Source organism: Salvelinus sp. IW2-2015, linkage group LG22, assembly GCF_002910315.2.
Source record: "Salvelinus sp. IW2-2015 linkage group LG22, ASM291031v2, whole genome shotgun sequence".
In the NCBI taxonomy this organism is placed as follows: domain Eukaryota; kingdom Metazoa; phylum Chordata; class Actinopteri; order Salmoniformes; family Salmonidae; genus Salvelinus; species Salvelinus sp. IW2-2015.
This window is the reverse complement of record NC_036862.1, coordinates 15,951,136-15,978,862: the sequence shown is the minus strand read 5'-3', so window position 1 is coordinate 15,978,862 and position 27,727 is coordinate 15,951,136. Positions and strand designations below refer to the sequence as shown.

The window sequence follows — 27,727 nt, the reverse complement described above, 5'->3', positions numbered from 1 at the left end:
AGTTATCAGAACTATTGTAGTATAGAGCTCCAAATAATGTTTTAATTCGTAAATCTGTCTATACTGGCTACAAATACATTTGTRCATTATTTTATTTCACCATTGTATCGTTTCAAGGGGCTGGCATAAATTGCATCTACATTTTGATACAATGTTGCAATTATATAGCAACAAGTACAGACTTCCATCTGCAATGATTTGCGCTACTTGACAAAGGCATTAGGCTACATATCAGGCATAATACTTTTTAGAACAATACTTTTAGTAGGCTATAGTTATGTGTTCTCCAGCCTTTCGGGTGCAGTTTTTCATCAGCTCATGAATAATAAGCAGATTCCTGAATATTCATGACCTATTTGGGCCTGGCAACCTACTCTAGTTTTGTAGGAGCGGCTCTTTGCTTGCGACCACACCATTCCCTCCTCGGTTGGAGATTAAGCGTTCTTGTAGCGGGTATTTTCAGTGTATAGATCGGATATTCCTGACCGAACGTTGAAMGCAAATAGAGTTACCGCAACTGGGTCACATCCCCTTTTATTTTTCTTTCTATAGCYAATAGCTTGACTACCATAGACTATGGTAGATTATCACGCTTCTAATAGTCAAGCATCGTCTGGAGGTCCAGCCGTTTACATGGACCCAAGAGAACAAGAAAATGACTGGGACCGGGACCTGCTGCTGGACCCGGCCTGGGAGAAACAGCAGAGAAAGGTAAAATGGCAGGGAGAGCTCGGGGACTGAATTTGGGCCCTGGTTGCATCTCTAAAGCAACGAGATTTTATACCGTCTCAATGTAACGAACTTTCCTGTGTCGATATGGTATACGTTTAACAAGAAATGGGCTATAMAACTCTTTCCACATGCGTCATTTCGACAACAACCGGTATTTTCTCACTCGACTGGGGACAACGGTGATTTTTATTTTTATTGGAATGAAACATTGTAGCCTATCTAGTTCTGGCGTTTATTTAGCCGTGTTAATTTTCCAGGCGATATTTCTGCCATTTTTCTTGAGAATAACCAGATTCAAGATGGCCAACGTAATATACATAATTTCGATGTGACTCAAAAATAGCATACGGAATGGTGTCCTCAAAGTGCTATCAGATGTTCTGGGTCGAAGCAGATAAAACACTGCTGAGTTCAATTRTTTTTTGTTATCTACTTGCTCCGTCGCACATTGTCGCAGCACCATTTCCAGCTGAAAATATTTTTACAGTTTTTAGACTTGACTTAATCCTTTAATGTTCGAGCCCTTGTAACTATGATCAAGCCCTGGAATTGTGAAATGTGGAGTAAGAACAGTTGATGATGATTTGAAGCAACGTTGCTTGACAGTCTGGGATGATTGAGAGTGTGTAGTGCTGAGTAGTAGTGCTACACATCTTACTGTCAAAATTATTTGCGTTATTTTTAGTGGAGTGACACCACACCGAGCATTRTATTACAGCCCATCGTTACTGAGCGTTTTGACGCTCAGCATTATTCATTAAACTAATTGATATAGCCTAACCATGCGTTCAGCTTTACCCTCTCTGTATGGCGATATACTCTAAATATGTCTGCCTATAATAGAAGGGAGGCCAAAGTTAACTCACAGGAAGAAAAATAATCAATGATTGACTCAGTATGACTCAGATGGCCTACAAACGCAGGCAATGGGGACTAATTAACTGAAATCAACACCGGTTATTGAAGAATGTATAGATTTTTGTAACACTTAAAATGTGTATCCTTAAATGTAAGGAATAAAAAAAAAAAAACACGCTACTGAAATTCAACATGGAGTTTGATTGGACGAGAAATTGGGGAGGCGTGACATTCATTTATTTCAGAAAAGTCGGCGGGGGAATGAAGGGCAAATTCCTGTGGTGTTTTCACTGCTGCTATGCCAGTTGCATAAAGTTAATGAATGCCTCCCACCAAGCATTTTATACTTAATGTGGCCTATGTATTTAGACCTACTGCATGTATGTGGAAATCAGACGTCAAGTGGAGGCATTAAGCAGAGTATGGACAAATTGCTAATGTCAAAAGAAACCGTCAATTATCTATGAATAGCCTACCTAAAGTGTTTTTTCCAACACCCAAGTTTCGTCCTGCTCAGTCTAGTCCAGTTTACTACACTGGTTACAACTTAACACACTTCAGAGAGCTCCATTTCAGCTTGAGAAACATTAAGTCCAACCTAATGCCTTAAATCAACTGCAGGCTGAGACATGTTGTAGTACACAAAATTCTGTGAGGCCATTCTTTTTGTTTTATTGCAATTCTAGTGGGGCAATGTTGGAATCAGTGTCCATGCAAATGTCTCGGGATGTCAGTTTGCCAACCCACTTCAAAGCAAAGGACATTCAGCCACCAAATATGTGCAAAAGGGGTTAAAGCCACCCAAACTCAACCACTGTCAGTCTGATGTGATGGCAACACGTTTTCGTACACTGTTTTGATATGGTCGCTCACATTATTCAATTGAAYGGGAATTTGAGTGGAAATTTGTATCACTCCTCATTTCCCTATATTCACTGCACTATCAAAGTACCTGCCTGTTTGCATGACTGTGATTTGTTGTTGACTGACAGTCTTTTACAACTCAGCCCCACCGAGAGAAACGCTTATTCTCTCCTAACCTGACTCACCCATGTCACAGTGCCCTGACTTGCACAGATTAGCACACTGCTAAGGTGGGCCGTGTTCTGCATGTCTTCCTTCCCCTCCCAGTTCCCTAAGCTATTCATTTGACTTGCTGACTCAGTCAGTTTGGGGCTGGCTGGCTGGCTTGGTTTCTCCACAAGTGGCCATGGCTGTTTTAGGGAATTGTGGCACAAAGCACTGGACTACTGGGAGTGGCTGATTTTGATTTCCATGTTAAAATAAGCCMGTTTTCTCTCCTTTGTTGATTTTATGTGACTGGGGTTGATGTAGGGATGAGCAGGAAAGACTTGATTGTGGGTGTGGATATACCTGTCTCCGCCCATAGAGAAACTACACCTGAGTTTCAATTGTTTCATCTGCCTGAGGGCCTTCTAGCTGCCCACTTTTTTACAGGTGTGGTCCCTCCCTAATCTCACGTCAGTGTTCGACCTGTCATCTGCCTGGGAGCAATACTGCTGACCCTGATCTGAAATCAGCTGAATGTAAAACCATCAGGCGGCGAGAGGGACAGAGCAGAATGGAATGTAACCCCTCTCCCTTGCTCCCTTTTTAGCTCACTCCCTCTTCTCTCTCCCACAGCAAGAGCATGCAGGGGGAAACATTCCATTTGTGGCCCATAATAGCTAGTTTCAGGGGGGTGTCCTGTTTTATTTTTTTTGCCTGACTGAAAAGAAGGGTTTTGCAGGATTGCAGATGTGGACAATGTGGCGCGCTGGGAAAGTCCTCCAGGGCAGGCAGGCTGGCTAACAGGGGAGCTGCGTGGTCACATATTGAGGGCAAGGGGTGTCGTCCTACCCATCTTTGGGTGCACTTGTTTTTGAAGTGGTCGGGGGGGGGGGGGCTGTTTGTGTTTTTCCGTGTCAGCCATTCTTTCTGGTCTGTTTCTCGCTCCCCCTCCTGTTTGTTTGTGTTTCTGTCTGTACGTGTGAGATGTGATATATATTTATTTACATCAACTTGAAGTACTGCTTGTTTGTAAGTGTGTGTTTCTGTGCTTATTGGACCAGGCCCTGTGATTTTGGGGACTTGTAGGCAATTGGGAGAAAGGAATGTGTGTTTAGGTGTGGTGGTCTGTGCAGAAGGGGAGGGGCTGCATTATTATGGGGCAAAGRGGGGAGTGGGAGAGAAGTTAGTTTCCCCACATAGCAGAGAAATTACTGTGGGGTTTCGCCATGGGTTGGTGGTAAACATTGTTCCATCTAACCAAMCAAAGTTCCCCCTCCTGTTTCATGTTCTGGMAATTTAGCCAGTCAACGCTAGTAGATTGGTGTGTGTGTGGWAAAATAAATGCGTGAGCATTTTTTTGYCCCTTCAGTCAGCAAAGGTGTGTGTGTGTGTCTAGCATATGTCTGTTCTGATAAAAGCCTCACCAAGGCCGCAGCGCAGGTAGCATTTTTGGCAGTTGTGGACTAGTCATTATTTAGTCTACCTGTGAGAGCCAAGCTTAGTGACGCAGGGGAGCCAGACCACAGTGCTGCTCAGCAGGGCTTTTAGCAGGTGGCCCTCTGTGCTGCTATTAAAAGCACCACTACTGCAATCCACTGTCTAATCATGGCCTTGTGTCTGAGACTCTAATTTCATAGATACCCATATATTATTTGTATGTATTCTAATGCAGAAGTGGGCTAAGTTAGCAGCCTAAGTAACCCATACAAACTATGACCGGGGTAGGCAACCCTGTTATTGGAGTGCCACAGGTACTGCAGGATTTTGTTCCAACTAGGCACCACACCTAACCAACTGAGCTAATTGATCAGTTCAGCGATTGCCTATATTCCACACACCTGGTTTTCCAGGTCGGTTAAATCAAAAACATGCCTGTGGCACTCCAGGACCTGGGTTGCCTACCCCTGCACTATGAGATGCTTTTCTTTAGAAGTTCAGATTAAGCATCTTGCTTTAGTGAAAAGTGGCAGTTCTAACCAATTTCCGATCTGAGTCACCACCATCAACACTGGCTTTTAGTCACCAGTGTCTTTGTCTAGCTAGCTCTACCACAACGCTCATAGTCAAGGACTTAAGTGTAGGACCTGAAATTACTGTCCTCTAGTGCAGCCTACCAGGTTTCACTAGATGTCATTTGTATCTCTGTCAATTGACCCATGTTACTGGTCTTGCCAAGTGCCACCACCGCAGCAGTAGATGTCCCCAATCTGTGCTGGAAGTTAACCCTRGCCTGAACCYTACACATCATCTGTCCCACAAATCCCCTGAAACCCCCKCAGGAAAGACTGTCTGGATAAAAGGCTTGTTCTAATATTTCATATCCAGTCAGTGTCAGGCCACAGGGAGACTCTGTTACTGGGAGCAGATGTGCAGAGAGACTACGTTGTACTTTACATCAAGATGTTGCTGCAGAGAAACATGTTGTGTGTCTGTTTGAGTCTGTTACAGCAAGCTGAATGCTTTCATCTCTGCTATTGGAAAGGCTCCTCCACAGTGAAACACAGACATTTCGGCTGGTAGAATGCCTACTACAGCTACGCAGTCCACCTGAATTCTCAATGAACCAGAGACCAGTTACTTTTAAAGGTGACCTTTGACTGGGTCATCATCACCAGGGGCATGCCATCAATGGACGGCTCTATCCAAATCACATCAGTGATATACTCCAGGCAGGTACAGTCTGGCGCTATACCGTTTGGTAAAGATCTGCCTTGGGCCACACCGTTTTTAAAGTTGACTCGCAATAGAAACAGTTTCTACCATTGACCCCATCCTCCCACTGACTTGTCATTGCGTTTTAATGTATCTAGTGTTTGTTTAACCGTAGGACTTGGTGTCTGAGCTGCATCAAGCTCTGGTAGCAGGCTGGCCCCTGACATGATCCCACCCTTATCCCAGCTGGAGGAGAGGCAGCTGGATCAGGGGACTTAAGAACATGGCTCTGGTGGAAGGGCTAAGGAGGATCAGGAAGGCATGGTCAGAGACCCACAGTATCCGTAAGCCTTTTGGTCAGTGACTTTCCATTGCTGTGGAGAACGCTGCTCAAAGGGTAACCTTGAGCTGAAGGACACATTCCCAACGACCTACTTTACAGATCTGTTTGGGTAGAAGTGATGCAAGTGTAGGCTTATAAACTGTAGGTTTGATGGGTTTAACCGTCAGTCAGCTGAGTTTGGGTCAGGACTGGTTGGTCTGGATAGATGTGGTTCGATCTGATGAACCTGCTGCTGGGGTGCTCCTAGCAGGTGTGTATTAACAACCAAAGTGAACTGCTCCCTGTCTTTTTTTTAAGGATCTATACTAGTTTGTTCATTGGCAGACACTACTGCCTCTCACAACGCCTTTTATGGTGCTCCTCCTACCCTGTAGCCATGATAAGGGAAGGTCATAAAGAGGAGCAGCTCTTTGAAGTGTTTTCTCTGAGGCCTTCTCATTTCTATTGTGGCTTCTCGTTTTATTATTAAAGACCCTRGTAAGTGGGGCACAAAACTAGGCCTGTTGGGACTTGGGATGTTGTTAATCGCCCCCGGCCCTTGGAAAACAACAGAAAATAAACAAGTGCCTAAACACACACACACACAGTCCCTGTCTGACTGTGTCGCTGTCTGCCGGTTCGAGGTTTCACCCTCTATCCAGTCAGAGGGCACAGAGAGAATGAACCACAGCAACACTTCCTCTGTTCTTGGCCCATTGTTTGCATCTAATGTCTGCAGTGCCACTGAAAGACTCAAGTGTACAGGGCCCAGACAAAAGACTGTTTGTAAGAGGATTAGAGCGCTGCCCACGGGAATACACAGGCTTATTTTTAGGATTTAGGCTATATATTTATATTTTTTGGCCAGCAGCCGGTTGGATTTAGTCTTCATCAGCAAGCTAGTGCGGTTTAACATTTCAGCCGTGTGGTTGGGTCCTTGTGTGGGAGGCGCTCTTTCTAGTCAGGCATTTACAGAGGCAGACCGGCAGATCATAAGGGAGGGAGTGAAATGCCTGGCTCTTTTCCCTCGAGTGTGTTGCAACACAAAGGCAGCTCTTCAGAGACTGTTGCTAGCACACAGACAACCTTACAAAGACCAGAAACATACAGCTATGCCAGACTGTTCACCCACTAGACTCATAAAGGTTTGTCCTTTAACTTGAGAGGATATTCGGGTTAGGTTGGGCACAGCCATCACCATCTCTCTAGTATGATGTGTCAAGACTACTGGCTCATCTCGTGCCGTAGATGCCCCCATTTAAACTCACCCAGTCCCGTGGGCTTGTTTGCCCTAGTTCAGCCCAGTATGTGACTCCTACTAGAGTCCATCTCAAGGGAGTAGCAGGAAAGGGGAAGAAAGGTTGTGGTTTCTGTGGTTTTCTGTTGCTTCCTTATTCAACTCCAGTTGTGGAAGTAGCCCTGAGAATCAGATCACTCTGTCTTTCAGTTCCACACAGTAGGAGAGATTTGGGGTCATAAGCGAGCGTGAGGCAGATTGGGAGCTAATACAGAGTGATGATCTGTGTTCACTGGAGGAGGAGGATTGCACTTGATATGCCCCCCCCCCCCCCCCCCCTTAACCAGCACTGTTAGTGGATAACCTGCCGGATGAGGAAAGGACTTGGGGTGATTTATCTCTCTCTGTCTGTACTGTGACCTGCCTTTCCCTGTTGGGCACTGGCCAGCTGACAGAGGACCTTATCACAGCAGGCCCAGGGTGTGGGTCAGAGATATGTTTCCCCCCAGTCGTGCAGGCCAGGGGAGTGCACCAGACAATATCTTGGACAAATCAAAGCCCCCAAAGGCATTATTTAACAAGAGAGCTTTAACAAAGAGTTCTCTGTACAGGGGGCCCTCCACCACAGCTGTGTACTGGAAAATCTAACAACCTGTATTAGCGTAGCCCCAGCCAGACAGATGGGTGAATCTCATGTGTGAATGAATGTCTCAGTGTGTCACCGTTCACACCACCAGCGTTCACACCACCAGCGTTCACACTGTTCTCATGTGTCACACAGCACCACTGTTCTTTTGAAGTGTTCTTTACATTGTTGTTGGTATGATCTTGTTCRGTCTTTCTGAGCCTTTGGTGTTGCTCTACTACCATGGTCTTTAGGGACCAGGCCAGTGTAATTCATTTCCAGGGTGTAAGAATGTGAACATATCTGTTTCTGAAGCTGACACAGGACTGGTCCACGCAGCAGCCCAGAGGGGGGGGGACTCCAGTGCATTATGAAAGTCATTAAGAGGGCATTACACTCAACGTCCTTGTAATATCCCCCACCTGCATGTATGGTACCCCCCCCCTGGCTTAGCACCCCAGGCCTACTGACTCTGTGGGGGTCAATCTGAGATGGGCTCATTGTATCAAATCCACTTAGACTGAGGGGAGGGAGGGGTTAAGTACTGTACATGTGTTTATGACATGAAGCAGCAGTGAGTCTGATTCAGCGGAGACCCCCGGAGAGGGGAGGGGCGGTGGATGGGGATGGCAGGGAAGTGGGTCGCAGCCAGTCAGTCTCTCCCCAGTCAGTGGTGTCAGTCAGTGATGTGGGTTGTGGCCGAGCCAGAGATCCTGCTCCGGGTAGGTTCTGAAGAGGCTCTGTCTGCCCCCCTCTTCTGCAGAGGGGTTGAGCTCCAGGGCTCCCTCCCTGCCCACTCTCACAACATCACACACATCACCTGTCACACACTGACTGCAGAAGAGGCCCCGCCCCCTCAGCCCCACCACCTTCTCGTCTTCTTCATAATGTTTGGGATCAGTGTTTTGTTTAGAAAAGGCTGGTTGGATGTTTGTGTTGGGTGAGAGTTATGTGAGTCTGCTCTCGACTGTGTATGGGTACGATTAGGCAATGGCCATTTGGACAATAGCTAAGCAAGAATCTTGGCATCCTGTGTGTGTGTAACTATGTTTGTATATGCCTTTGCAATATGTGTTGAAGAGTTTCTTGGCATCCATTTTGAGTGTGTGTGTCAGACACGAAGGGCTGTGAGTCATAAAGGGTCGGGTTAGCTGTGGAATGTCTGTCGGTGGTGGGGCGGGATCTTACTTCCTCCTCCTAATGACCCACAGGACTGTATAACTCACCAGCCTCCACTGCAGGGTATCTCAGGCCACGCACATGCACACATTTGCTATAAGAGACCTTTCCTGAGACCTAGAGCATGAAGCCTTCTCCAGTGGCAGGATGTAGGGTGCTGTTTGCACAGTTACAGAAGCTACAGCAGTAATGCAGTGTGTTTTCTCTCTCTCCCTGTTTTTCTTTCTTCTGGCTCATAGGAGGGGGGGGGTGTTGTGTGTCGTGTTTCACATTCCTTCACTTTAGAACAAACACACACACACATCCAGGACACAATTGTTGTGAAAGGATGTGGGGTTGTCGTTTTAAGATGCATTTTTTGAACAAACTTTTTAATCTGATAAAGAGGTGTTTTTGAAGAAGAAGAAAATGGTTTGCGTGTGCAAGCGTGTGGGGGGGGGTGCACTTTAAGCTGTTACATCATCGCCACAGTGACAGGCAGTTAAATGCGTTGCCTTATAAGGCAACRAGTGCGAGAGGCAGGCAACGACAGGAAGAGGCAGTTAATGTGACAATGCTGTCTACTGGGCCAGCCTGCCTTTCTCGTTTGGTTACATTTTCCTCAGGCTCGCTCTCCCGCTCCCTCTGTTTCCYTCTCTCTCGATCCTCCACTTTGGATTTTGTTCCTGCCTTTCAAAGGCTGTCTACAAATAGCCCACACCTTCCCCTCTGTCACATTCTGGTTTTTGCCTTGGTCTTAAAGCCTTTGGCTGACTTAATGTTAACGAGAAAGATATTTATGATTGATTATTCCACTGCCATGTTTTGTCCTCTTTATTTATTTATTAATACATAATATCTTTTTAATCCTCGGCCCCGCAGGAGGCCTTTTGSTAGGCTGTCATTGTAAATAAGAATTTGTTCTTAACTGACTTGCCTAGTTAAATAAATGTAGTCTGAACCAMTTTCACAAGATGAAACATTAGTTGAGTAACGTCAGGACTATTTCATCTATGGGCCTAGGCTATGTTTCATAAAACAGGCCGTGGAATCCATAAGATCATCAAKAAGTTTTTTTTTTTTTTYCTTAAGTGGAAGGTTGGGTTGCAGGAACATAATTACAAATTGACTGCAAGAAGCCCAAACAGATATGTTTGACTAAAACAACTTTAAACCTTGCTTACATTTTGCACACCATCATGTGTATGTATACGTGGGAATACTTAAACAGATTTCTTAAATGTAAAATCACTTGGAGCTGATTTCCTGATGTTTTTAGTCTTATGTCCAACAATGAGAAGGAAAAAACTTTGGGGGCCAAATAAAACTACCCACGGGCCAGTTAGGGAACCCTGCCCTAGACCATTCATGTTTAATAGATKCTGATCTTGCAGACCAGGCTGACTATCACTACTAAAGAGATGATTCCAGGCTGTGCTATTGCTTGAGGCTGTTTTAGACATCTCCTCTGACTCTGAGAACGTGACAGATTTAGAGGAGGTGACAGATTTAGAGCAGATGAGGTGCAGGCTAATGAGGCCGGAGTTACACACTCCTGCCCCAGTGGGAATATCTGGAATAAAGCAGAAATGTCACGCTCCCTTTTCTCTCTCTCTCTCTCTCCCACCATCGCTGTAAAACGAGTCCCAAGGGTTACCTAAGCATGTTCATCTGGGCACAATGCCAGCGTTCCCACTGAACATCTCTTGTTCTTGCATCAAAGTGGTGTTGGAGCCACGAAGTTCAGACTCTTGCCGACCGTTCACAAATTCCTTCGTTTTAGGACGGCGGTCATTCCAGCTCTACACCCATTTGATTTGAGGAAATGACTATCCTCCCCCATAATCCTCTGTCTTTGACTAAATGGCTCATTGGTAGTCCAGCTCAGTCTCAGCGTTGAGATGTCTGGGACAAGGGCAGCATCAAGTTCACAGTAACCTGTTTAAAAATGTGCTGTCGCTTGGCTGCAGACTGTGAGGAGAATTTCTGTGTGTAGGTGTCAAGCAAACGGCGCACCCACACAATCTTGTCTGCCTGTCCAGCTTTACTGATGGTGGGGGCTGCTGGAGATGTCATGTGGGCCATGCAGAGGAGGCGGGGTGGTTCTACCAACCGAGCACCCTGTTTGGTTACAGTGAGTCTTGGGATTAAGTTTGAAATACCTCACGCCTGGTTGAGTCAAGCCGGTAGTTCTCACTTTAGGAACGTCCTACTAATAGTTGACCACAGTTGCTTTGTTTAGAGTGCTTGCGGTTGCTGTATTCGTTCCTCAGCTGTGTTTACTGTCCCGCACTTCTTGTTTCTCTTTATAATGGCTTCCTCTTTCAATGGCCAGGCAGAGAAGGTCAGCAGTCACTCTGGTTGGACTGCTTCACCCTCTGGTAAGCACCTACAGAGAAGGAGATGCTGTGGCTTAGCTGTACAGTCAGGAAATAACATATTTAAACTGTATGTGTTATCCATAATGTTACTCAAATGGTGTTGTTTCATGGTAATATAAAAAATGTAATGAATAGACAACTCACTTCTCATAGATTTGATTAAAAAAATATATATTGTAGTTTGAAACTATGGGTGGAACCACACCCTTAAGTTGTGACCCATCCTCCCATCATCGTTTAGCCCACAGTAGGGTAAATCTGCGCGTCTGGATGTATTATGTGGAAAGACTGTGTCATCATTATGGTGACCAACCCCATTGATGCTGTCATCAATCACCGTTTACTCATAGAGGCCGCAGGAAATGCTGACTGATCTGAGCCATATCAAAAGCATCCATCCTGTTGGGWGACTCGCCTCACACTACACATCCTCCCTGTTTGGCAGGATTGGACAGAGATTCCCTCCAACCCAGCACAAACAAACATGCTTATCCCTAGAATGGTGCAGGTGCTTAATCAAGGCATGTACAAAGGGGTTGAAGATATCTGCCAATCCCTCTCTGGGGCTGCCAGATTGTGACTAACTCACAGAGCCATGTAATGACATCAGCTTATTTTGTGATTGGCTGAACTGCTGTGTTGTTATTAAAGGTCAAAGGKTAGATAAAGAGCTTCTGGAAAGTAAATCAATGTATTTTGGGGTGGCTGAAGTCTGTAATATTAACTCGATCAAAGGTCTTGCAGTACAACCGCAAATTCACTCAAGGTCATTTCTCATTTCAAGCAGTAGTCAAGTTCCGTTTTGATACTCTGATTGTATATAATTGACGTAAATACAGTTTCATGACTTCTAACATACAGAATAGTACAAGCAGGTGAAGAATCCTTTCATAAATCATGGTCTATCAGAATGTCTGGGCCATAGACTATGATCTGGATGTGCCCCCATAGAGGTCAGTCTGCGTGCCTCCATAGAGGTCAGTCTGCGTGCCTCCATAGAGGTCAGTCTGCGTGCCTCCATAGAGGTCAGTCTGCGTGCCTCATAGAGGTCAGTCTGCGTGCCTCCAATGAGGTCAGTCTGCGTGCCTCCATAGAGGTCAGTTCTGCGTGCCTCCATAGAGGTCAGTCTGCGGTGCCTCCATAGAGGTCAGTCTGCGTGCCTCCATAGAGGTCAGTCTGCGTGCCTCCATAGAGGTCAGTCTGCGTGCCTCCAATAGAGGTCAGTCTGCGTGCCTGCCTCCATAGAGGTCAGTCTGCGTGCCCCCATAGAGGTCAGTCTGCGTGCCTCCATAGAGGTCAGTCTGCGTGCCTCCATTGTGTGGGATTCAATGGTTGTGTTTCCAGGCGTTGGCCTCGAACTGGGAGGCGACTGAAAGGGATCCTTATCTCATGTTTGCCATTTTAAGAATCTGGATAAGGCACAATCCTTAAGCGCTTGCCTCTGCGGAGGTTTGGGGCGGAGGGTTTGGGGCGGAGGGTTTGGGGCGGAAGGAAAGCCCTTTAATTGAATTTTCCATTTATTTCCGTACCTCCTGTCATGTGTTCTACATTTACCATGTGAACCTTGCCACAGTATCTCTCCATCTGATGTGTGATTTATTTGGGTTATGTACCCAATGTATTCAATAGGTGTCCATGTCATAGTTGAGTGGAATGTGAGTTGGGGTAGAGGTTTAAATGGGGAAAGGCCCAGTCCTCCCCTAAGCCAACTGCCAAAAGGATGAGGCCTGTAGCTCGCTATTTAGTCTGCACACTCTTATCTCCTTTCCGTACGGACTGGGTTYGTTTACATTTGGCATATTCTCTGAAAGTGATCCTTGAGCGGCTATGAAAGCATTTCCTTGACAAAGACGTCGGCTCACAATAATCGATCATTTGTCTTTGGGCATGAAATAGCTGTAAACTTCACATCTGAGCCATTGGACTTTGAGGATGTCATGACCTGAAAATACCATTTGAGGACTTGGACCAACTTGTCACTACCTAATTTATACTAGAGGTGTAGTTCTTGGTCAGGAAAAGTCACGAGTAACAAGGGACACCACTAGACTGCTAGATGTTCACATGGCGGTCTATTGACAAAGCTCAGAATGTGGGGGATTTAACCACTTGACTGTAGTTCCTTATAAGGTTAACACTTTCACTTGCTATTATAGCACATAATAAGCTCCAACACATAAAACCKTAAGATACTTTAAACCCTTGTGTTGCTGTACCTCATGAACCCATGAACAAACATGACTATCCCCATCTTATCTTGAAGTGATCTTTACGACACATTTTAGATGCACCAGCAGAGTATCACGCTCAGGTTGACTTCATTTCCTTTGGTTGAGTTTCCTGGTTTCTACATTGTTACACTGATGGATCACTATCATTCCTAATGATTCATCTCAATACAATCTTCTTCCTGGATGGATGTAGACTAAAGGATGGACGTCACTCCCCCCACCCCCACCCCGTTTCCTGTCCTGTGGCTCGTTAAACAGGAAGTTGATTTGCGGGCTGCCGATTTAGTCAGTGTTTGTGAACGGGTGGTGTGAGGCGGGAAGCGTTGCAGTGAGATTTCATACTGACTCAGGGTGACTAAGGCTGCTTACACCAGTGGCTGCAAGGGCTGTGGAGCTTAAAGTTCTATTTACTAAGTCATCAACACGGTCTCTTAAATATCCAATGTAGCTGTTTTTCTACTTTATATCAAATTATTTCTGGGTAACAATTAAAGCTACTATATGTAACTTTTTGGGTGACCTGACCAAATTCACATAGAAATGTGAGCTATAGATATTTCTTTCTCATTGAAAGCAAGTCTAARAAGCGGTAGATCTGTTCTATGTGTGCTATTTCTATGCTTCCCGTTTTGTTTTTGAGTTTATCCTTTCGGTTGTGTACACCAGCTGAAAAATAAAATGTAATTGGTTATGGAAAATATATTTCACAGCTGTTTAGATGGTACAATGATTCTCTATACAATGACTGCTTGTTTTGTCACAAACTAAAATTAGGCAAACTATTTTAGCAACCAGGAACTTGCAGAGAGATTTCTGCATAGTACATCTTTATGTACCTTACTGTGATTGTTTCCGGTTAAAATTGTAAAAAAAGAAACCAAAATAGCTTATTAGTTAAGAAGAGCAATTTCTCAAGCAATAATTCTGCTAGGACGGTCTGGGAGTGCTCTGAGCAGGGAGGGGAGAACTAGCTGGTATTGGCAGAGAGGTTGGGAACTTTCTTATTGGTCTAACTAATTTTCCACCTGGTGATTTCACCGGGYAGGCAAAAACTCCATCCCACCAAAACAGGCTGAAATGTCAGGCGGCCTTTTCAAACAGCTCTTACACTAAAAGGGCAGTATCACATTTTTCACAATTTCACAGTATTATTCCAACCTCAGTGTGGAAATGTATATAAAACACATGTAATTCACATTTTTGACAGCACCGGGCCTTTAAAATTAGGTTAGATCTTTTTTTGTAATGATTTTTAATGWTTTTTTTTCCATTGGCATGATCAGTAAATTTAGGCATGACATGCCAGCAACAAACACTGACACTACACAGCCAAGTATATCTGATCAAATTATGAAAGACAAGCATTGTAATTTTGAATTCTGTTAAGTGAGTGTGGAAGAGGTGAAAAATTGTTTATCAACAATGACAAGCCACCGGGGTCTGACAACTTGGATGGAAAATTACGGAGGATGAAGCGGATGATATTGCCACTCCTATTTGCCATATCTTCAATTTAAGTCTACTAGAAAGTGTGTGTGCCYTCAGGCACCCGTCTAACAGAACACAGAGGGTGTTCTTTTAATGGAAGCCTCGTCAACATAATCTAGGTAGAATTAGGAATTCCCCAGGTCAGCTGTCTAGGCCCCTTACTACTTTCAATCTTTACTGATGACATAAGTTTGGGACAAATCATTCACTAAACCTCAACTAAATATTGTAATGACTAATGTGGAAATTGAGCAAGTTGAGGTGACTCAACTGCTTGGAGTAACCCTGGATTGTAAACTGTCATGGTCATAAYATATTGATACATCAGTAGCTAAGATGGTCAGAAGTCTGTCCTCCATAAAGCGCTGCTCTACCTTATTAACAGCACTATCAACAAGGYAGATCCTACAGGYYSTAGTTCTGTCACACCTGGASTACTGTTCAGTCGTGTGGTCAGGCGCCACGAAGAGGGACTCAGGAAAATTGCAATTGGCTCAGAGCAGGGCAGCACGGCTGGCCCTTGGATGTACACAGAGAGCAAACATGAATAATATGCATGTCAATCTCTCCTGGCTCAAAGTGGAGGAGAGATTGGCTTCATCACTACTTGTATTTGTGAGAAGTATTGACTACTGGCACACAGCTCGGACACTCATGCATACCCCACATACATGCCACCAGAGGTCTCTTCACAATCCAGAACAGGCAATGGGAGGCACACAGTACCACATAGAGCCATGACTACATGGAACTTAATTCCACATCAGGTAACAGTACAATTTGATTTTAAAAAAAAAACTGTTAAATACACCTTATGGAACAGCGGGGACTGTGAAATAACACACAGGTTTTGTGTTGTAGATATGTGGTAGTAGAGTAGGGGCCTGAGGGCACACACTTAATGTGTTGTTAATGTAATGTTTTAAATGATATAACTGCCTTAATGTTGCTGAACCCCAGGAAGAGTAGCTGCTGTCTTGGCAGACTAAATACAAAAAATAAGTGTTTCCCCCCCCATCACACTTCAGTCGTTAGAGATCCCTCTGACTGCATGGCCTCCTCTGGCCTCACTGTTCTTTCTGCATTTTTYCCCCAAAAATCCATGACCCAAACCAGCCGCCTCAGAAGTTTGCTCTCGATAGACATAGTTGGCATTCCTGACATCTCTATCATTCTAATTAAGATGACAGTCATTCCTTYGACGGCTCTACTGGCTCTCTTCACCAACCCTCCCTCTCTCTTCCCCCTCACTTTCTCATCCCTCCTTTCCCTCCCCTCYACTTCCCTGATTTGAAGGGGGTCTATACTGGACCGCAGATAAAAGGAACGGTGCACATATTTGGAGATTCCCTCTCAGGTCACTGCCACAGCCCCAGCCTCTCATTAAACACTCTTTTATCCTCTCACYGAGCAGGGAGGGGGAGGCTAGGGTGGGCGGCCATATTGCCTGTGTCAGCTGAGCTGCCTGTGGCCTACATACTTTACCCAGCCATGTCCCATGCTGCTGAATGGATGCTACTAGGCCTGTTCACCTCACTGTGACTGCTGCCTGGTGTCTCKTTAATGTCATCCTTTTAAGGTAACTGAGAGATTCTCATAGGACTGCCTGCWCGGCCCTACTAAATCCTAGGCCAGTAACTAGAATTACAGCATTTACGTCAAATGTGTGTGTCCATGGTCAGATAAAGTTGTCTAATTTGGTCTGTGTATTGAACATAGGAGCTGCAGGTGTTTAAGACTTGACTATTGACACAACGTATAGGCTAATTGGCAGTTGTTGACATTAAGCAACAGACTGTGCTCAGAGCGCTACTATTGACACACAACAGTCCACATTTGCACAACAGTGTGTCCTCACTGTCCTGAGTGTTGACATGCTGGTCTGTAGGACGTATGGCCCTATCCTGCTCTACTGCTGTAGCTCTACCTCTCCTCCCAGTCTGTCTCATCCCCCAGGTCTTGGCTTGTAACAGAATCTGGCCCTAGGCAGGTCACTGAAAGGGTTAACAGCGCAGTAGAGCCCCATTGCTTGGTGAAACCCAACCTGGACTCTCACAAAGACAGGAAAACACATAAATAAATCAACAAATAAATAAATCAACAAATAAACACTGCTTCCCCCTGCTGGAATTTTCGACGCTGCGGGCAAAATCCAATATTTCCCCCCCGGTATTTACTCTCTCCTTTCTACCCCCTGTTGCAGGAGACTTCAAAAGAAAGTCCAGTAACACAGGACTGCAGCACTAATACTTCTAGGTAACTACTTCTCTTTAACAAGAGCTTCCTCTAGTTGAGTCTGACCTGGGGACAACTCTCCTGGCCACCATTGCTGTGCGACACTGTGTCCCACTCCCAACTCTCTCTAGTTCCAAAGTGTGCACTTGTTCACGTTTCTTCACGGATTTGAAAGATATTGAGGAATCTCCCACAAGCCCATGCCTCCACCAATCCAACGCTTTTATGTTTGTGGGCTGTAGTGAACCTCAGGAGGAGGGAGTGATTTATTGGGACACATTCTGAGACTCTTCCCCACTATAGGTGTACCCTACACCCATCACATAACACGAGGTGCAGATCATGTGTGGGTCACTCATGTTGCAGGGCTTTGACACTCATGTTATGTCGTACCTTCATGCATCCTGCTCACACCTCAACCAAATYGCGTTCCCGCTTTTCCTCCTCCCCTCGTCGTCTCTGTTTTTCTGGGCGACCATAAGAGAGCCCACTASAGATGTGTCAGGATAAACTCATTGATCGAACTGTTTGTCAGCTTCAGTTTGCCCTAATGGTCACTTCTACTGGCAAACTGAACAACACTTTCTCACTGGATGAGAATCTGTCCTCCGTTGAGTTCCTCTTTTTAGTGTTGGCTTGTCAGCACACGGAGAGGGAGGTTTGCGAGTGTTTTTTAATGATCACCTGTCCAGACCTGACAGGGTAATGAGAGCAGAGTGACTTCAACACCAGGGCATGCTCTTTAAAGGCTTCTGTAATAGATGGCCCGTCCCAGGGAGGGAGCGAGTCGCAGGGAACAGCCCAGGGCTTCTGTAATATAGGGGCAGGATCAGGGAGGGAGCCAGTCGCAGGGAACAGCCCAGGGCTTCTGTAATATAGGGGCAGTATCAGGGAGGGAGCCAGTNCAGGGAACAGCCCAGGGCTTCTGTAATATAGGGGCAGTATCAGGGAGGGAGCCAGTTGCAGGGAACAGCCCAGGGCTTCTGTAATATAGGGGCAGGGTCAGGGAGGGAGCCGGTCGCAGGGAACAGCCCAGGGCTTCTGTAATACAGGGGTAGGATCAGGGAGGGAGCCAGTCATAGGGAATAGCCCAGGGATATACACCTCAACCATTAACTATCTCTAACAGAAAATCTCTGGGAAATGGTTGAGGATGAGTGSTCACTACTTATGGTAGCTGGCTAGATTATTGCCATGCATGAGTTTGGACTGGAGACCGGAGCTATGTAGATTGAATCATGGTCTGTAGGGCCTACAGCAATAAAAACATGCTGGCCATCAAAGAATCCAATTCCCTCAAGGTTGCCATCAGTGATAAAAGGTGGGCAACATGGAAGAATGGAAGACCAAGGTAGAGTGGTGCTTCACTGTCTATGGTAGAGCTGACCTTGAGAGACTGCTGATATTGTACAAACAGCTGTTTATGAATTCAGCTGGAGTGCGGCTCTCGCTCTCTCGCTCTCTCTCTCTCTGGCTCTCGCTCTCTCTCTCTCTGGCTCTCTCTCGTGTGTGTGTGTGTGTTGCAGAGGCTGAACACTGGGGAAAATGAACCCTGCCAGTGCATTTTAGTGCACCCTAACCCCCACCACCTCACACCAGTCCTGTGTGCCCTATGGATGTGCTGATGCACTGCATGGTTCCCTAGCTATGTATCGAGTGTGTGTGTGTGCTAAAGGTGAGAGGTGGTGTTATAGAGCAGCAGGGTGTGTTTGTGTGCCTCTCCCCTAAAGCTGCCACAGGGGGTAGGTGAGAGTCGGCACTGTACAGCCTTCCCAGATTACATAGCTAGCCAGCTCCCCCGGTGTGTGTCATGTTAAGCTCTGGGGTACGAGGTGGGTTCGTTCTATAGGAATGTGTCTAAAATGAAACCTGGGCCCGTATTGATAGTGCCTCAGATCAGGAGTTCTGATCCAGTTTTTTTAGATCATAATGAATCCGATTAGAAAGATGGGGGGGACCTGATCCTAGATCAGCACTCCTACGTTGCTTTATGAATACGGGYCCTGGGCATTCTTCCATACATGTATTGATCCGAATGGCCAGCCAGTCAGTCGTCAAACTCCCCTGAACTTGAAGGAAGTGGTGTTGGATAATCAAGCTTCCTCCTGCTCCAAGTGTGTTTGTGTGCTCTTGTCATGAAAATGCTATTACTCCTAATAGTCAACTAGTGAAATAGTCTGGCTGGTGGGCAGGCACAATGAGCTACCTGTTCCAGTGTGTTTGAACAGAGTGGCTATTATGCGACTACTGCCGGAGACAATGGGCACATCACAGACCTCTAGTGCCTTGGCCACCAGGCAGACCTAGCTAATTGAGCCGTAGCCTAAGAATAGGTGGCCTTGTGTGGGCCAAGGTGTTGACGACTGACTCCCAGACCTCTGCCTGCCTGCTAACTTCCACCCCCCCTCCCTGTACTCACTCACAGGTGGACGACCCACACCTCTGCTGTCGCCTCTGACGAAATCCTCACAGGAGCTCCAGGATGACACACAGCCCCCTCCACACCTCATACAGCAGCAGTTATAATGATGATGATAACTTTATCTTCAGTAGTGTGGGAGCTTCCTCCCTGTTAATTGGTTTCCTCTGTGACTGCTGAGAGCACACTCTCCCAGTACCCACCACCAGTCCATGTCCCTGACTGGACCTGTCAGCCGTTGTCCCTTAGGCCTTAATGATTTTAGGGAACACACACATGGTTGGGGCGTAGCTASTAGCTGACACTCCCAGAGCTAMGCTGGCCCTGCTGCATGTTGCTGCCTGCCTTGTTTTCTGACTGGGAGACAGCGTGTTACTGACTGGGAGACAGCGTGTTACTGACTGGGAGACAGCATGTTACTGATGGGAGACAGCGTGTTACTGACTGGAGACTTTGTGTACATGTATGTAGTTAGAGAACGAGCACAATATGGTGAGAGAGTTAGCTCATCAGTGAGATATTGTGTAGGCTGTCATTCATTACAGCAGTGGGCGGGGGGGTCATCACATCATGGAGTCATGCGGAATGCACAGCGGTTGTGCAATAGCATTGTGTTGCGAGCCTATGTCATTCTTTCTAGGTGCAGCCAGCCAGCCACACCCTTAGCCGTTTTATTGTGTCACAAAAGCAGGTGTTTGATGGGTGCTGTGTGCGTCGTCAGGGAAAGTGTGTGTCAGAAGGAAGAAATGGGTGTGTAGGTTGTCGGTTCTTGCGTCTCCCTTGCATTCCTGCTCGGGGAGTGCTGGTGGGAGGTTGGCTGGCAGAGACCTGAGTTCTTTGTCTCCTTGTTGTCTAAAACCTGGGCTATCCATCTATCTACATGACACCTTAAGTTAACCCTTGTTAGGCCAAAGGTGACCTTTTTCTGTGGTCAAATTGAGCAGAACTCAGAAGAACAGTTATTCTGAGCAGAACAGTTATCTACACAGCAGAACAGTTATTCTGATCTACATTAGGGATCAGCTTGGAAATACCGGTAGCTTTGGAAATACCGGTAGCTTTGGAAATACCGGTAGCTTTGGAAAGAAAAACCCATGGCTTTTATCTTCAGATAGTGCGATGCTGTTGCCCTGTGTGTCTGTGTCCGATTTTAGTCGAGGTCATTGTTTGTAGACTGAGAGAGCAGAGATCCCTGTAATCCACTTGACCTGTTTTACTAGGATCTGTCCTGAGTGGAAATGATCCTGCTCTGTCCTTCAACACGACAAGAATAGTGTCATCTAGTTGTTAGTACTGCACACCTCACACACACTCAACCAACACGTACCTGGCCATAGAAGGGCAAACTATTTGCTCACTATGGAAATTGATTCAACGTTTGAGCAACGCTGAGGTGTAAAATGCCATCGCTAATGCTAACAGGTCTGCCATGCCCAATCCCTTCCTGACTTAGAGATACCCACCTGTGTCCCCGTGTGACATCATGCCTGTTAGGGATATGGCGCCGGAGCCTTGGAGCTTCCTATTAGGGTTAGTAGTAACCTAGTGGTGTCGCTGAACACTGTTAACACAACAAGGAAGTAGAATACAATAKATATTTTCAACTGATGGTTTTGTGTCATATAGGCTATTGGTGTCTAGCTAGAGTAATTAGAATGTGACCTGGTTTACTCTGTCTATGTTCAAGTTAGTTTGTGGTGTTGGTAATTATCTGTGCATGTTAATGCTGCTGTGCTGCGCCACATCCCTGCTCTGTTACAGAGGCCGATAGCTAGCTACACCGTGCGGGAGCATTGTTTGCTGGGGATGTTTGTGTGTCAGCCCTCYTCTCCTGCCCCTCCCCTGTCCCTGTGGGTCCCGGTCTCGCTCAGGCAGGGKCTGGAGGGCAGGGAGGGTGCTGAAGGGACTCATTATATACATGCTGCTCAATGGGCCCTTTGTGTGGCAGCCCAGTGGAATGGGGAGAGTAGCAGGCCCAGGCCCAGCACCCTGTCATAATGTTGTCATACTTCAACACACATCGTAACACCCTTTCATACCTAACCTAGGGGGAGGGAGGGGAGACTGGGAGGGATGATCGACTGATCCCAACTCGGGGTTGGGAAACAAGGGGTGATACGGGGAGACAGTGAAACAAAGTTCTAGGGGGGGCAGAGGGCAAAGCGGTGTGTTCAAATGGTAGCTCAGAGGTTGAATGGAGCCATGTTGGGTCTCGTTGACTCTGGACAAGGAGAGAGGCGTACGAGAGTTAGTGTCCCCTATCTCTACCGTTTGACCCACTCAGGAATCRGTGTGTTTTATTGGTGTGTATTACAGAAGCTATGTTCCAGTCGACTACAACCCACACAGTTAAGAACTACAAGTGCTACTCTTTTATAAGCCATTTCTGACTGATTAACAATAACCCAGTCAGGAAGGAACACTATTTAGCTCACATTTCAGACACTTGCCTAGTTTCCTTCTCTGTGGGATTTTTTTTCTTCCTTTTTAAAGAAAGACAAGGAGTTTGGGGAGAACATTTTTAACCCTCCACTAATGAATAGTGTGTGCCACAAGTTTTCAAAATAAGCAGATTCAAAACACATGTTTTCCAATTACTGTCACTAGAAAGAAAGTGCCTTGTGACTTAATGTTGGTGGGATAAAAAGCCCAAAAATGTTTTGTTTTGGTGCTGGCCTAGTTTTTAATAATGTGTACAGTTAGCCCGGTCCCACATCTGTTTTGTGCTATCATGTCAACTACTTGTCATGCGAGCCCTTTTTAAAGAATGTGTCACTGAACACAGAAACATGTTTGGCATGACGGTGAGGGACGAGGAGTTAACGTGATGGTACAAACGGATATGTGACCAGGATAGCTTACACTGCAGTATATCAACCTTACAGCTCACTCACTTATCTCATAAAGCACTCTGGTTAATACTGACTGTTAGTTGAAGAGATCAGAGCCTGTATTCACAAAGAGGCTCAGAGTAGGAGTGCTGAATTGGGATCAGTTTTGCCATTTTAAATCCTAATGAATAAGATTGTATGTCCCAGGGGGGACCTGATCCTACATAAGCACTTCTATTCAGAATTACGGCAACCAATCACAGCGCACTTCCTGTAACCTACTGTCTGTGCGCTCCGAGGAACTGCAGCTCCCCTCTTCCTGTTTTCTGTTTGTTCCTTTGTCTGTTTTTTAAATGTTATTTAACCCTTATTTTACTAGGTAAGTTTACAGCAACGACCCGGGGAACAGTTACAGGGGAGAGGGGGGATGACTAGGCCCAATTGGACAAGCTGGGGTTGACTAGGCCAATTGCAAGCTGGGCTTGACTAGGCCAATTGCAAGCTGGGGATGATTAGGTGGTGATGATGGCATGGACACCAAGGTTAACACTCTTACGATAAGTGCCATGGGATCTTTAGTGACCAGAGTCAGGACACCCGTTTAACGTTCCATTTGAAAGACGGCGCCTTACGCAGGGCAATGTCCCCAATCACTGCCCTGGAGCATTGGGATATCTTTTTTTTGACCCGAGGAAAGAGTGCCTCCCACTGGCCCTCCAACAMCACTGTGGTTASACCAATCTGTGACCTCGCTTCCACCCACTCTGACCTTACTTCCTGTCTCTCTCCAGACGTTCACGGCCTGGTGCAACTCCCACCTGAGGAAAGCAGGCACGCAGATCGAGAACATCGAGGAGGACTTCAGGGATGGCCTCAAACTCATGCTCCTGCTGGAGGTCATCTCAGGTGAGCCAGCCCATCGTCTTGATCATCATTACACATGCAGAGCGCTACTACCACAGCTAAGTGCTAATCTCCTTTACTGCACTCAGCACCAATCTACTGTGGCAGAAAGTGCAGTGCCAGAAAAGTACTCTTTAAAGCATTAGTGTCCCCTGTTCTTTTGATCCCTTTCAACTAAGTAGTCTGGTCGTAGGCCATGGTTCTGGTCCTGTAGAGGATGCTGTCTGTTTTGACTGTGAAGGTTGATACTGTGAATTTAAAAGGAGCTATGCCTGTCTGTTCTGCTGAGACAGTGGAAAGGGCTGTTTTTGTCATGGGACTCTCTGGGCTCACTGCATTTTGTTTGCCTGTGTTTTTGGCTGTTTTTGTGTGCGTGTGTGTGTGTGTGTGTGTTCATCCACAGGGGAACGGTTACCTAAGCCCGAGAGAGGCAAGATGAGGGTCCACAAGATCAACAACGTTAACAAAGCGCTGGACTACATTGCCAGCAAGGGGGTCAAGCTGGTGTCCATCGGCGCAGAGGGTCAGTTTACCTACCACACAAGCACTCTGCGCGCATACACACACACACAGAGAGCACTGACAAACAACTCCAAAGCTCACAGCATCCTGCCAAATACATCTCCCACTTGGGAGCAAAGGCATTTGGCTGGAGAGGGAGGGAGCTGAGGGGGCAAGAGGCCCTTCACAAGGCCAGTAAATCAGCAGGAGAGTGCACGTCCGACTCTGCCGCCGTGACAATGACCTTTCTGCTCCAGCTATCATGACAAACGGGCCTGTCAGCCTCCTCCCCTCATTCCTACTGCATGATACACACGGCATAGTTGTCAGAGGTTCAGCTTAGCCCCCTAGCCCCCACCACCCTGACCAGCAGCCCACCACCCTACACTGCCAGAGGTCACCTGCTGGAAGCACCCTGACTCCAGGGAGAGGGACAGAGAGAGAGGTGGACAGAGATGGAGAGACAAGGACAAATAGCAAGAGAGAGAGACCGAGGCAGGCACAGAGAGAGTGGGGGGTAGAAACTAACACACTGACTCCATGATGAAGCGTTGGAGGGTCACGGGGACAGACACAACCATTGTCTCTTATCTGTTCAAAGCTACTGTAACAACTTTGGTCTTTGCTTAAATGCATTATTCATGCTGTACCCAGCCCATCACTGTGCATATTTGTATTTGCACTATTCATATTTTAAGTCCACAAATATATGCAGAACTAGTCCCAGATCTGTTTGCGCTATTATGACAAGGAGTTGACGTGATGTCACAAACAGATCTGGGACCAGGCTAATGCAWAAGAGTTGATATTTATTGTATTTATGAGTGATTATCTTGTGTCTCCTCCTTAGAAATTGTGGATGGCAACGCCAAGATGACCCTGGGAATGATCTGGACAATCATCCTCCGTTTCGCCATCCAGGACATCTCTGTGGAAGGTCAGTCTCTCTCTCGCTCTCCCCCTGTTAGACCTAGTCAATAGGCAGCTATGATTTAATCGGCCCCTAAGTGTTGAAAACACTTTGCTTTATGTTCTTCCTGTTCTCTTTTAAATCAGAAACTCATCTGGAAACGGTATAACTGGTTTTAAAGAACATTCTTTGAACCTGGGGGATGACACTGTCCTTAAATCACCCCTCCTTCATTAGATCCATTGCTGCTCCATGTTCTTATGCCTGGAACAGAGCAGGCATTTCCCTCTTCCTCCACACACACACACACACACACACACACACACACACACACACACACACTCCTATTCAAAACACAGCTGTGCTGAGGGGATTCCACCGGGAAGTGGAGTGGAAGCAACTGGGTCTCTCAGATGCAATGCATCTCCCCTGCTCCGAACTGTTCTGCTGAGACCACAGGAGGTTGAGTGAGCTGAGCCAAGTGAATACAAGTCTGGCCTACATGCCTGTTCTGCTCTCACTGGTACTTGACTAAGACCGACAATGGCAGGAGAGATCGTTAACCCTAGCTTCCCCAGCTCCACTGCACACTGTGACCGGGAGAGAAGTTAAACACGTTAGCTATMTATACTGCACTCTCAAACATGGTGGCAGTTAGGTCTAGGCTGCGTCTGACTCTGAAATGTCAACTTATTCCAAGAAGGCTCTGGTCAAAAGTAGTGCACTATATAGGGAATAGGGTGCCATTTTGGACATACCATAGACCCTTCAAATTCTAATCTGGACTTCGAAGACAGTTCCACTGCTTTTTTCCCTTCTTCCCCTCTAAGCAGGGACTGATTTTAAACCTGGGACACCAGGTGGGTGCAATTGAATGATCAGGTAACAGAACCGCCAGTACTTCATACTCCGGAGCTCCAGGATAGGATTTGAATATCCCTGCTGTAGACTGTTATCTAAATCCTTCTCCTCTTTCCAGAGACCTCTGCCAAGGAGGGCCTGCTCTTGTGGTGCCAGAGGAAGACCGCGCCCTACAAAAACGTCAACGTGCAGAACTTCCACATCAGGTAGCTGCGCACACACACACACACACACACAAACACACAAACCTCGACAGGAGCTAGACGTCATTCCTGACTACAGAACTTGAGACCGGAACAGTTTACAGTATTTCTCCACAGACATTCTTGTTTGACCTCTATAAAATTCCACAGTAGTGAAGCCTGTTCAAACATTGCGTTTACCCACACACTCCAGCAAACCCCCAGCGCTTCTAGAAAGGCTGCCCTCTGCTGGTGAAACGTAGGATGGACGTTAGAAGTATGTGCATAAGGGAAAGGGGGGATACCTAGTCAGTTGTCCAAGTGAATGTATTCAACTGAAATGTGTCTTCCGCATTTAACCCAACCCCTCTGGATCAGAGAGGTGCGGGGGCTGYCTTAATCGACATCCACGTCTTCGGCGCCCGGGGAACAGTGCATAATCTATGTATGTGCTTTGTAGAACCGTCTTTCTGATCTCTCTCGCTCTCTCATCTATTGCCAGCTGGAAGGATGGYCTTGCCTTCAACGCTCTGATCCACAGACACAGGCCAGAGCTCATTGACTACGACAAGCTAAGGAAGGTGAGTGGATCAGCACATGAGCAACACCTCTCCCTGAGACTGGGAGTCATAAACAACTTCTTAATGAATAAAAAACTAATTACAGCGACATTAAAAAACATGCCCGTCAGCGGCTTTCCTGTTCTCAGTCACAGGGAGAGGAAGAGCGGGAAAAGAGAGGAGTGAAAGGAGGAGAATAGAGAGAAAGGAAGAATAGAGGATGAATCGAGAGAACAGTAGAGAGAGCCAGAGGCGTTGTGGGGGTGAAATTCAAAAACACCAAACATCAGGAATGATTTCTCAAGAGTCCGCTCTGATCTAGCTACCCTCTGCTCAGAACAGAATCTGACCCAGGCCTGATCTAGCCTACCCTCTGCTCAGAACACAAACTGGCGCCAGGCCTGATCTAGCCTACCTCTGCCAGACACAAACTGACCCAGGCCTGATCTAGCCTAACCTCTGCTCGACACAAACGACCCAGGCCCTGATCTAGCCTTACCCTCTTGCTCAGACACAAACTGACCCAGGCCTGATTGTATAATGATCCATTTAACTCGAAGGGCCCCCCGGGGCCTGATCCACTCCAACGGAATCCACTATACATAGACAAGGCACTAACAAGACAAGAGGGGCCCTGTTATTAACCAGCAAGACTTAAGATTAGAGACTAAGACTTAGTGTGTGTAGTATGAGGAAGAGTGTCCAAAACCAGCTCCCGGTGAGGCGACACCATGCTGCAGGAGAAAAGACATGCTGGAAAGGGAGAGGAGAAGAGGGTGGGGTAAAGATGTGGAGGACGGACCGGGGGGGGGGGTAAGGTGGGATGGGGTAAGGGGTACCTTCTGGGCTCCAAGAGAAGTGCATGGTAGAATGGACAATAGGGTCATTATGGCTTTCTCATCGGACGGGCATGTGTTCACAATGTCTGTAGGGAAACCACAGTTACACATCATAACAGGCAGACAGAGACAGTTATACACAGAGGGAGACGAAACAGACAGGGATAGTTTATACACAGAGGGAGACACACAGGCAGTGGAAGTTATATCGCAGAGGAGACACAACAGACAGGGATAGTTATACACAGACAGTTATAACACAGAGGGAGACACACAGGCAGGGAATAGTTATACACAGAGGGAGAACACAGCAGGAGGGGATAGTTTTATAACAGCCAGAGGGAGACAACATCAGGCAGGATAGTTAACACAGAGGAGACACCACACAGGGCAGGGACAGTTATACCACAGACAGAGAACAGTTATACACAGAGGGAGACACACAGGCAGAGAACAGTTATACACAGAGGGAGACACACCAGGCAGGGATAGTTTTATACACAGAAGGGAGACACACCAGGCAGGGATAGTTATACACAGAGGGAGACACACAGGCAGGTTTGATAAGTTATACACAGAGGGAGACACACAAGGCCGGGATAGTTATACACAGAGGGAGACACACAGGCAGGGATAGTTAATAACACAGACAGAGACAGTTTATAACAGAGGGAGACACACAGGCAGGGATAGTTATACATCAGACCAGAGACAGTTATACACAGAGGGAGAACATAACTAGGCAGGAATAGTTATATCACAGACAGAGACAGTTATACACAGAGGGAGAC

The 27,727-nt window shown here is 46.5% G+C and overlaps 1 protein-coding gene and 1 long non-coding RNA gene across 2 annotated transcripts; both read left to right on the top strand.

Moving 5' to 3' along the window:
- Nucleotides 1-382: 382 nt before the first annotated feature.
- Nucleotides 383-26,283, top strand: LOC139022791 (alpha-actinin-4-like). The gene is made up of 6 exons (XM_070433994.1): nt 383-711; nt 22,972-23,086; nt 23,487-23,606; nt 24,435-24,521; nt 25,474-25,561; nt 26,040-26,283. Exons 1-6 carry the CDS (start codon nt 577-579, stop codon nt 26,281-26,283), a joined length of 789 nt encoding a protein of 262 aa, XP_070290095.1. The 5' UTR covers nt 383-576.
- A 704-nt stretch (nt 26,284-26,987) lies between these two features.
- Nucleotides 26,988-27,727, top strand: LOC139022807 (uncharacterized). The gene is made up of 5 exons (XR_011473855.1): nt 26,988-27,068; nt 27,105-27,138; nt 27,189-27,223; nt 27,540-27,628; nt 27,689-27,727. It is a non-coding gene; the product is annotated as an uncharacterized lncRNA (long non-coding RNA).